At 42.0% G+C, this 11,564-nt stretch overlaps 2 protein-coding genes across 2 annotated transcripts; both read left to right on the top strand.

The window, feature by feature from the left end:
* Window positions 1-2,940, top strand: LOC148086543 (uncharacterized). The gene is made up of 2 exons (XM_087784683.1): window positions 1-157; window positions 614-2,940. Exons 1-2 carry the CDS (start codon window positions 139-141, stop codon window positions 2,137-2,139), a joined length of 1,545 nt encoding a protein of 514 aa, XP_087640809.1. The 5' UTR covers window positions 1-138; the 3' UTR covers window positions 2,140-2,940.
* Window positions 2,941-6,873: 3,933 nt separating this feature from the next.
* On the top strand, window positions 6,874-9,105 carry LOC148086542 (antiviral innate immune response effector IFIT1-like). The gene is made up of 2 exons (XM_087784692.1): window positions 6,874-6,941; window positions 7,540-9,105. The coding sequence occupies exons 1-2, from the start codon at window positions 6,937-6,939 to the stop codon at window positions 8,846-8,848; spliced, it is 1,314 nt and encodes a 437-aa protein (XP_087640818.1). The 5' UTR covers window positions 6,874-6,936; the 3' UTR covers window positions 8,849-9,105.
* Window positions 9,106-11,564: the final 2,459 nt, after the last annotated feature.

The raw sequence follows: 11,564 nt of genomic DNA, 5'->3' as shown, positions 1-11,564 counted from the left end.
TGTAGCTCTCGCTGCGTTGTTCCTGTATATAGATATATTTTTGAGATATCTTGGAGTATGAAAGATAACCACACCTGCAGCCAAGTTGTCGCTGTTTTGTTACTACTCGGTTAGAAACGAAAGAAAATCCTCCTGGTGATGGAGAAGCGACGATCAGGTACACACACATCATGTGTTTATATTTAATTTCTCAAATTTGTTATGTTCTATATTGCAATAAAATGTGTATGAAATAAAATAATGTGGTGTTTTTTACCATTGACATGCAAATGTATAACAATCCAGGAAGTCTCCACCTCCAAGGGAGTTGTATAAAATCTCTCTTGTGAAAATAATTGTATCATAAATTGTGAACGATGAGGTTTTTCTTCTCCATCTTGATTAATCATTTATCACATTTCTATATGACAGAAATCCACATTACCGACTTCTTTGATTTCCTATTATTTTGAATCATCTGTGTTATCTTTTTTTTCTTCTAAAAAGTTAAATTACAAGATAACAGTCAGAGTCATCTTGCAGAGACTACAATATTATTATCAGAATAACAGCTTTAAATAGTTCATAAATGGTTTGATTGTTCAGTGACTCAAGTGTGTTTGTGTCTCTGCAGATGTTCAGCAGCTGCTGGTGATTAAAGAAGAAGTTGAGGAGCAGGAGTGCAGCTCCAGTCTGAATCACGACGGACAAGATCATCATTTCATTAAGCGAGAAACAGAAGATGAATTTATTGATAACGTTAAAGAAGAAGGCATCCAGTTCTCCCTCACACCAAGTAATGAAACAAGCAGTAGTTTAACTCAGCAACTGAAAACAGAAATTGATGAAGACAACTGTGGAGGACCAGAAGCAGCCAACTCCAGTCTGAATCAAGAGGACCAAGAACATCATCTCATTAAAGAAGATGTAAAAGAAGAAGAAGACTCTCAATTATCCCCCATTCCTGAAGATATAAAGATTGAAAATGATGAAACGACCATCAGTTTGAATCAAAACATGAAAATAGAAGCTGACAAAGACAATTGTGGAGGACAAGAACCGGACAGTTGCTTGGATACACCTCTCCATCCAGACCACAATAGGACGCTGTCCTCTGAATCTGACACTGATGACAGTGAAGACTGGAGTGAAACCGTTGTCACTCAGTCAGGTTCAATTTCTTTGAAGAATCCAAACGTTCATTATAGTGAAAAGAAAGATAATGATCACCGATCCCTTATCTGCTCTGGATGTGGGAGGAAATGTTCTTCAAAGTCTGGACTGACAAAGCACATAAAATCCTGCTCTCAACAATTGACATCATCGGTTTCTGAAAATAGTGTTTTACAAGGACAGCAACTAGGGGGAGATATAATGAGTCACACTGTCGCTAAACCTTTCAGCTGCTCTGAGTGTGGTAAAGGTTTCGCTGCGAAACGGGACCTTACAAGTCACCTACGAATTCACAATGGTGAAATACCTTTCACCTGTGCTCAATGTGGTAAATGTTTTACACGGAAAGGGAACCTAAAGAAACATATGAATATTCATACTGTAGGAGAGCCTTTCAGCTGCTCTCAGTGTGGTAGATGTTTCATGAAGAAACGGGACCTTAAGAGTCACCTACGAATTCACACTGGAGAAAAACCTTTCACCTGTGCTCACTGTGGTAAATGTTTTTCAGGAAAAGCAACCCTAAAGAAACATATGAATATTCACACTGGGGAAAAACCTTTCCTCTGTTCCTATTGTGGCAAAAGCTTTAGATGGAGAACTACACTTACCGGACACTTGCAAGTTCATACCGGAGAAAAACCTTTTAGCTGCTCTGAGTGTGGTAAACGTTTTACACAGAAAGGGTACCTGAAGATACATATGAATATTCATACTGGAGCAAAACCTTTTATCTGCTCTCATTGTGGCAAATGTTTTACACAGAGAAATAGCCTTAAGGGACACCTAAAAGTTCATACTGGAGAAAAACCTTACATCTGTTCTCACTGTGGCAACTGCTTTGCACAGAGAAGTCACCTTAGGGGACACTTGAAAGTGCACACCGGAGAAAAACCTTACAGCTGCTCTGATTGTGGTAAATGTTTTACATTCAAATGGAACCTGAAGAAACATATCAGTGTTCATGTTGCAAAGAAGTCCAAGTAATAGTGTTTAAATGTTTGACTCAACCAGAATCAGAAAACTTTAATTGCCATTATTGCCAATAAGAACAACACAGGAATTGGTTGTTGAATAATGTATTTAGTATAATCAATGAAAATAAATTAAATAAAGTGAGAAGTATAAATAAGTGAGTAGAGTATTTAAGTGGGCATATACAAATTAAACAACTGAAGTTTGACAGCTGAAGAATACAAAAACCCTCCACCAACCTCTTAAAGAGATGTTTTCCCTGCTTTAGGTGTTGAAAGTTTTTATTTAGAAATCATTCAAAATGATCTGTTTCCAAGCTGAAATTCTCTGCTCTGAACCATAACTCAGATTTCACTAGATCATGGACCAATTAAAATCAGATTGGTTTCACCAAATAAATGTATGGAATGTCAGATACACCAAACAACCTGTCTAATAGTTGCATTGTTACGTTGTCTATTATTTTATTATTTATTCATCTTTATATTCTTGCTTTTCTTTATGGGTTCCATCCAAAATTCACTTATTCTAACTCTAATGTTGGCTAATGGGTTGGCATTATTTTCAGAGGAATCCATTCCATTTTAAGGTTAAAGTAAAAAATGTATTTCCAACTAGCGCGTGAGAAGGACTACTAACAATCAACATTAGAAGGAAGTGTTTGGATGTTTTTAAGGACGAAGATAAAGACAAATCATGAAATTATCATCCTGCAAGCAACAAAAGTGCTCAGAAAATTCAGTGAAAACATGTATTAGGATAACAATTGTCTCATAATTTTATTCTCAGTTTCCTTGCCTTCCTGTCTGTCTGTCCTGTAGTATGGCGCTTCTTATGAAAAATAAATCACTATTAAAAATAAAAAAAATGGTATCCTCACTTTGTTCCTTTTAATTGATAAATGTTGAATATGTTCTAATGCTTTAAAGTTAAGTTAAGTTCAAATGTTTGTTGTTTCATAAACGAAAGACAAATGAAGCACCAATCAGGTGTCTTAAGAGGCTGTAGAAGAAGAAAAGGACGTCAATTGACCAATGAAATTTTGATTTGATTTAAAATTGATTGAGTATTTTTAATATTAACTTGGGGAATATATAATACAACAGATGAGTTGACACTTTTTCAGAGCTTCACTTCTTTTTTTAAAAAGCTAATAGTCCTCAACATTTAAATCATATCGAAGGCTTGTTAAATAGGAAAAGGGCAAATGTACACTCAATAACTCCTGAGTTATATGTTTAATAACTTCAGGTTCTACAAATTGGTGCGAAGCCCTAAAACTGCTTTGCTACTGGTTTATCCTCGGGGCCCTGCCTCATCTCTGCGAAAGCTTAATGAACTCGCCACCCAGCTGGGTGCAGCGCACTTCCTATAAGAGGTGGGGGAACTCCCACCGCACTTCCTCCTTCGCACCAATTCGTAGAAGCTGAAGTTATGAAATATAACTCAGGTGTTCTACGTCATTTGGTGCTCCGCCCTCTAACTGCTTCGCTACTGGTTTAAACCAAGGTGAAGCCGGATGGGATCAATGTACCCCCAGATGTATGCCGCTCCTGACAGCAGCATCACTAGGGCCCCGCCGTCCCAGGATCCAAATCCACTGGGGCTTCGGGGGGGATGGCATTCGCTCAAATACAGTATGAGCTACTGATCCTGTCGCCACGTCGAGGAGATAGACTCTAGCGAAGCTTGAGGTGGACACCCAAGAAGCGGCTGAGCAGATGTCTTCTGCTGCAACACCCGGCAAAAGAGACACTGAAGCTGCCACAGCACAGGTGGAATGTGCCCTTAATTCGCTAGGATCAGATCCACCCGCTGCCTGGTAGGCCTGAAAAATGGCCGATCTCACCCAATGAGAGACCTCTGAGGGGAGACCAGCTCACCCACCCAACATCTACCGTGGCAGATGAATAAGGCATCAGAGCGGCCGAATGAGGCCACGCGTTGCCAGACAAACAGGACAAACAGATGAAGGCGATCTTGACCCGGGTCCAAGTGAGGCGGCGGTTAGAAGGCCCGCCACATGGTTGTCGCCCGGAAAAAGGGGTTGAGAACCTTCGGATTATATGCTGGGTTCGGACGCAATGAGACTGATGACTCCTCCACTCAAAAGGAAAGACACTCTGGGCTAATTCTCATCACATTGGAACATGAGCTTGTCGAGTGCATAGCACAGAAGAGCTATGTTGTTTGCGAGGGAGAAATGTATTAAACAACATTGCCTTTAACCTGTCTCGATCATAAACATGATCTCTGAGGATGAGGCGGTGTAGATCAACAAGCCTCGAACGCTTCTTGTCGTTGTCAAGTGCCGTGGGAAGCGCTCGGCAGGCCACACAATCAGCCATCGTAATGATTTAGGCAAACGAAGCAGTGGTCATGATCGGCCCCCCTCTCCAGGGAGGCTTAGCACGTCATGCACACACATTTGTCCACTTCAATATTCATTCGCCATCATTACATTCCACTGTGATCTTTTCGCTTTTCACTGTCAGGAGCTTTCTGCTGAGTTGAAAAGGATAAAACTGTGGTGGGTATTCAACACCTCTTAAAGGAAGTAGGCTGCACCCAGCTTTCTCAGAGATGAGGCTATGCAGTTAGAGGGCACAGCACCAATGACGTAGAACCTCTTTTGCTCTGCATCAACTTTATCCAATGTGCTGCTCTTAGGGAATGGAACCTTCATTGGCAATCTATCATGGGATAAGGCATTAAGAGGGTAGTCAGGAACTCCCAGAAGCTAATAAAGCTCCTTTACATTCAAAATCTGCTTCTCCCGAGCTGAAATATTTCCACTTCCACAATTCTTAATTACATGGAAATTTGGAAAGACCAGTCCATTTTAAACACGTCACACACAAGTTTACACTACAGAAAAATATTTGGTTAAAAAAGATTTACTTTGAATTATGTAAAGTCTTCTATCTTGACTTGCACTTGTTCACGATACCTAAGCTTTAAAGGACCAGACCAGTAGTTCTGTTTAGTGACTTTTTTTTCCGCCAAAACAAACTTTTTTTCGAATCACGTAGTAAATGTTCATAACTGTAGTTCTTTAATTTAGCCACAAGATGAAGTCAATTGAGTCCATAAAGTTAATCTTTATTGACGGGCAGAAGAACTAGCCTTGGTTACAGGTGGATGTATGGCAAATGTTAGTTTCACAGCTTGATCCTGTGAGTATCCTGTCGGAGAAAGTTATTAATTCTCGTTCATCGTTCACTAATTCTTCCAGCCCAATCTTATTTAGCTTCTGATCTCTCAATCGGTCACTTGGTCATCAACTAACTAAATAATGATGAACAAATATTTGTGTGTGAACTCTCAATGAACGGACAATGTGATAATATCTGTTCCTTCTGTGCCCTTATTATTTATTTACAATTTACACATCGCCCTCACGAGACGACTCGTCCCCATGCCAAGGGACACATTCAAACATGGACGACTCTTTCTAGTTGTTAAAGTTATGAAGTAAATTTATGAACATTCGCTACGTGATTCGAAAAATACTTGTTTATTTTGGCAAAAATAAAGTCAATAAACAGAACTACCTCGCCATCACTACTAGAGAATATTACTTAAGTATCGTGTACTAGTGTGTCGAAAGAAACGCTAGACGTGCATTTCATGAGGCACGCTTATATCGAGATACAAGTATCACAAGATTTTTTTAAATCCATGTCACCACCATGTCTCTGTAGTGGAGTCATCTGTCATTTTTAAGGTACAATCTGTAGTTGTGTGTCATTCGGGTGTGTATTATTTGTTATATTTGTTATATTATTATTTTAATAGGTGTAGACAGAATACAAAAGATCAGTGGAATACCACATGAAAGCAGCTGAGATTAAACCACGGTCGTTCTTCCGTGACAGTTACACATTACAGTCAAAAAACTATTGTGTTTTGGTGGATATATTTACTCTTGGTGGTGGTTAACTAGTGGTTGAACTTAAATTAACTTATATCATCAACATGGTGGCAGTAATGATTTTATGGTAGTTACTAATTTACAGATGCACGACTGGGCTGATCCAAAGAATAAAATTCTTCAAAAAACTTTCAAATGATTTGCATCTTTGTGTGTGTTTTTGTGTAACATTTCCATGATGAGTAATGGTTACACTTTTGACACATGTTTATTTATCTGAAGAAACAACCTGTTTTCCAGTCCAAGAAGGAATATTATGTAGGTTTAATATGCTTAAATAACTTTTTTTTTGAAAATAACTATTACTTCTGTTTTTAAAGATTAAAGTAATATTTGTCACTAAAACCATTGTTTCTTTATATGTTTTATCATAGCTAACACCAGTTGAACCTCAAAAACAAACACTGACAAATAAGACATTTGCCAGTGTTTTGCTGTAACTAATGTTGAGTTACTTTACATGCAATTCCTTTTAATTCTTCTTCTTAAACATACAGTACTTTTACAGAACTTTATTGGCAACTTGCTTCCCTGGTGTTTTTTGTAAATTACAAAGGAACATTATTAAAGTGGGGGCTGATGCAGGTCGTAAAAAAATCAGTAAGTAGATGCTAAACAAACAAAATAACATGGTGATTAACTACCAAATACAGCAAAGTAATAAATAATTATACTCTAAACCTGAACACACACATAAAAATACATTCACAAGGATTCTGAGCAGTTACTGTTCAGTGAAATAGAAACTGACACAGAGTGATCCTTCAGTGCGCAGACTCAACTCCTCCTGGTCTGACTCTATATAAAGTGGCTTTTGATCTCCAGGCACTGACAAGAAAACACAAACTAAGAGTGGAGACGAAAACTGACCAATCATGAGGTGAGTTTATTTACATTTATAACTCAAATATATTGATTTTTAAATATAAAAATAATCATCTTTATGATTCATAGTATTAAGTAAGAGTATTTTTGTTTGTCTACTTTTTATTTACTCGACACACACACACGCACACACACACCCACACACACACACACACATACACACCAACGCACATACACACATACACACACACTCACACATACACACATCCACACACATACATGCATGTATAAGAGGCACAAACACAGAGGTATAACGCAATTTGTTATATTAAAGGTAACTGTATAGTGATTTGCAGCTTGACAATGTCTCAATACATAGTCACGTGATACATGACACCATTAAACATTATTTCTATCACACTGGCTTTTACACATGACCTTTGGCCCTCCACTTAACTCTTTTAAAGCACACACATTTAATTTATTGTTATTAATTTTCTTTTTTTAAAGAAGGAACACACTAGCGCCGACAGAAATATAAAAACACACACAAGCAATAAACAATAATTAAAGTTGATTGCACAGTTTCATGATTGCAAATACACACGGACACACAACACTGTGGTACTAAAGTGTGGACTTGTCTCCAACAGTGAGAGTCAGACAAACATGGAGGCCAGACTGAAGACCCTGCAGTGTCACTTCACATGGGAGGAACTCGTCCAGGAGATCAAACCATGGGTTGTCAGGGCTGATCTGGAGGACATCGGCACAGATGAAGGGAACTGTTGGCTGCCTCACATCTACAACCTCCTGGGTTACCTTCATCACCGTCTGGGCTCAGATGAAGAGGCCTTGAGGTTTCTTAACCTGGCCACAGAGGAGTTCAACCGCAGACACACTGAAGAGGGTCCTTGGATGATGGTGAACTACGGGAACCTGGCTTGGTTGCACCATCTCATGGGACACCAGCCAGAAAGTGAGCGATACCTATCAAAGGTTGAAGATCTAAGGAGTCAACACCCAAATGTGAGCCAGGATGACCTGCACGCAGAGGTGACTGCTGAGAAGGCCTGGACACTGATGACATTGGTCAACGACCATCTGAAGAAGGTTGAAGAACTTTTTCTGGCTGCCATTGAGAAAGAACCAGAGCGGGTGGAGTGGAAGACCTCCCTCGCCTTAGCATTAGTCAGAGCTCAGAAGCATAAGCTTCCCCTGACAGATGACGTCTGGCAGAGATTAGAACGTGCCAGACAAGAGAATCCAGAGAACGTGTACATTGCAATCAAACACTTTGATTATGGAGAAAAAAAAGATATAGATGTTGACAGAGACAAAGCTCGAGAGATGGCTGAGCTGGTTCTAAGAAACCCTGTCAGTAGTTACAGTGGTCTGAAAGCAATTTTAAGAGTTTACAGAGAATTCCTCTCCATTGATGATGCAGTTGAGCTGGCAGAAGAAGCCCTGAGAGAACATCCAGATGAACGCTTCCTGAAAAAGTGTGCTGCACTCTGCTACTTATGGAGGGTCATCTACTACAATAGGAAAGAGATATATGTACCACGAGCAACAATGAACAGGGCCATAAACCTTCACCAGGAAGTGATTGCTTTGTACCCTGACACTTGCCTGGTAAAAGAAATGAATCTTGCAGCCATACAAGGATGTAGAGATCCGGAGGTAGGAGATAAAATGTTCCAGGAACTTCTAGCAAGAGATCTTGATGATCTAAACAAACAAATGCTTTCCAACCATTATGCCAAATTTCTCTTCTTTAATCGTAGAGATTACAGTAGATCAGTGGAATACCACATGAAAGCAGCTGAAATGAAATCACGGTCATACTTCCGTGACAACAGTATCAAGTTCTTGAGGGAGCCTTTTCGAAAAAACACCAACTTCTACTTGCGCACTGAAATCGAAGATTTCTTGAAAAACCTTCCTACAGATGAGCCCTGATTTTTTTTCAGTTCTCTTGGCTGAAATAGTCAAGTTACACATTACACAAAGTCAAACCACTATTGTGTTTATTGGTTAATATATTTACTTTTTTAACTAGTGGTTGAACTTTTTTGAGCATGTATCATCAACATGGTGGCAGTGATGATTTTATGATGGTTACTCATTTACAGATGTATGACTGGTCTGATCCAAGAAATAAAATTCATCCACAAACTTTCAAATAAATTGCATATTTTGGTGTGTGTGTTTGCTTCATCTCCCACTTAAGGGTACTTTAATCTATTAGATTCTATGATAAGAAGAATTAGTAAAAAAAAAAATTGACATAAAATGATGAGTATTATTACAATTTTGACTGCTATTTACAGCACTTATATTTAGACTGACGTGAAAATCATTATATGTATAAGAATAATAATAAACAGCCAATAAAGTGAAAAGGTATCTATGCAGTACTGTGCAAAGGTTTTAGCCAGGTGTGAAAAAATGCTGTAAACTAAGAATGCTTTCAAAAATATAAATAATAATTGTTTTTTTTCTGTTTTTTTTTAATCAATTTACAAATTGTGGCTCAAACCAGCATCAATTATTAAAGGTACATTTGCACTGTTATGTCTTGTGTGTCTTTCTTGGTGTTTCCTGTTTTTATTTTGAAACCTGCTCCCTTCTGTGTCTGTGAGTTCCCTTTCCGGTCCCTCCCCCTGCTGATTGTTATTGTCTTCACCTGTCTTGTTTCCTGCAGCTGCCAGTGATTGCTGGCAGCCTTCATAGTCTGTTCACTCCCCCTCAGTCTTTGTTGGTACGTCACACTTGTCGCTCCATGTTCGTCTAGTTCGTGTTTCACATTTTAGACTCCCTACTCGAGATTGTTTTGCCTTCCCGGTTTTGACCCCTAGTACGTCTTCTTGTTTCTCTGCCTGCCTGTGCCCTTGACCTGTTTTCTGGATATCGTACCTGTCGGATGTATATTGCCTGGACTACCTGTGACGATCCCTCTGCCTGCTGTCAATAAATCTGTCAAGTTTGACAACCAGACACTTTCTGCGCCTGGGTTTCCTTCCGCACCCTGACAGAACATACAACAACCAACAATGAACCCAGCGGAAAGTTCCTCCTCCGAGTCCGGTGCGACTTGTCGTGAGCAGGTCACGAGTAATGCTTCTTCCCTCGCCAAGCTGAGGTACGGCATGGGGGCAATGGCCGCCCAGCAGCAGACACTGGGCCATCAAGTGGCCACCATGGCGGCACAGATCCAAGCTCTGGGTGAACAGATGGAGAGGCTCTCCAACCAGTTCCTGCCCCCTGGGCCTGCCCTCGCTGCCGGGACTTCCACGACACCGGCTACCCCACCGCTGCTGCCCGGTGAGTCAACACCGCCGCTGCCATCGCTGCACCATCCACCAGCGCACTCAACCGCCCGTCCCTTTTCTCCGGTGACTCCGGTAAAGTGAGTGGATTCCTCGTTAAGTGCAGCCTGCACTTTGAACTGAACTCTGCTGCTTTCCCGACCGAACACACCAGAGTAGCATATATAATTTCTCTGTTGTGCGGACGAGCGGAAGCCTGGGCCACGGCTGAGTGGAAACGACGTTCGGCCATCTGTGACTCCGTGGAGGAGTTCACCACGGCCCTGGAGCGCATTTTTCAGCCCGGCCCTCTGGGTCGAGAGTCAGCTCGATCTCTCCTCCGCCTGCGCCAAGGGGCACAACACGTGTCGGACTTCGCCATCCAGTTACGCATCATGGCAGCGGAGAGCAACTGGCCCGACTCCACGCTCGCTGAGGTCTTCATCGAGGCCCTGGCTCTCCGGATCTGGGTTCACCTCATCTCCAGTCGCTGCCAGGGACCCCTGGACGAGATGATCGAGCTGGTCACCGGCAACGCGCCGAGGTGTCCCGGGGTCGGGCACCCCTTCTGCCATCCAGCAGTTCCACTCTGCCCATGCACCGTGCCGCTGTCTGCCACGTGCAGTCTGAGGACATCGAGGGACACCGTGCCAGGAACTGTACGGTAAAGGAGAGGAGGGTCAGAATGGGTCCGGCACCACCATCTCCTCATCCCTCACGTCCCGCCATTTCTGTGACTCTGAGCCGGTACGGTGACACCTGGTCCGTACCCGCGTTCATCGATCCCGGAGAGGACGGCAACTTCGTCTCAGAGGCGCTAGTCAGTCAACACGACATTCCTCTCCAGCGGCTGCCACGTCCCATCCCGGTCCAAGCTCTCGACAGTCACGTCCTGAGCCGAGTGGAGCAGCGCACCCTACCGCTCTGTCTTTTTTTCGCTGATGGCCACGTCGAGGAGATCCAGCTCCTCGTCCCTGACTGCTCACCGCACCCCCTCATTGTGGGTCTCCCCTGGCTCCAGCAACACCAGCCACGGATCCAGTGGTCTCCTCTCTCGGTGGTCGGGTGGGGGTTGAGTTGTGACCAGCAGTGTTTCACCTCTCTTTCTCTCTGTTCTGTCCGTAGGCTCGCCTCTCCTTCCAGCGCGCCTAACCTCGTCGCCGATCTCTCCTGCGTTCCGCGTGAGTACCATGACCTGAGGGAGGTTTTTTCTAAGACTTGTGCCGTAAGTCTACCTCCTCACCGGTCCTATGATAGCGCGATTGAACTCTTACCCGGTGCTGAGCCGCAAGAGGGTGCTTGTACTCCCTCTCTCTCCCTGAGACTGAGGCTATGAATACTTATATTAAGGAGTCATTGGCGACAGG

This window comes from Callionymus lyra, chromosome 2, assembly GCF_982586985.1.
Source record: "Callionymus lyra chromosome 2, fCalLyr1.hap1.1, whole genome shotgun sequence".
Classification (NCBI taxonomy): Eukaryota; Metazoa; Chordata; class Actinopteri; order Syngnathiformes; family Callionymidae; genus Callionymus; species Callionymus lyra.
Note: the sequence above shows the minus strand (reverse complement) of the source record. Positions and strands in the feature narration are given on the sequence as shown.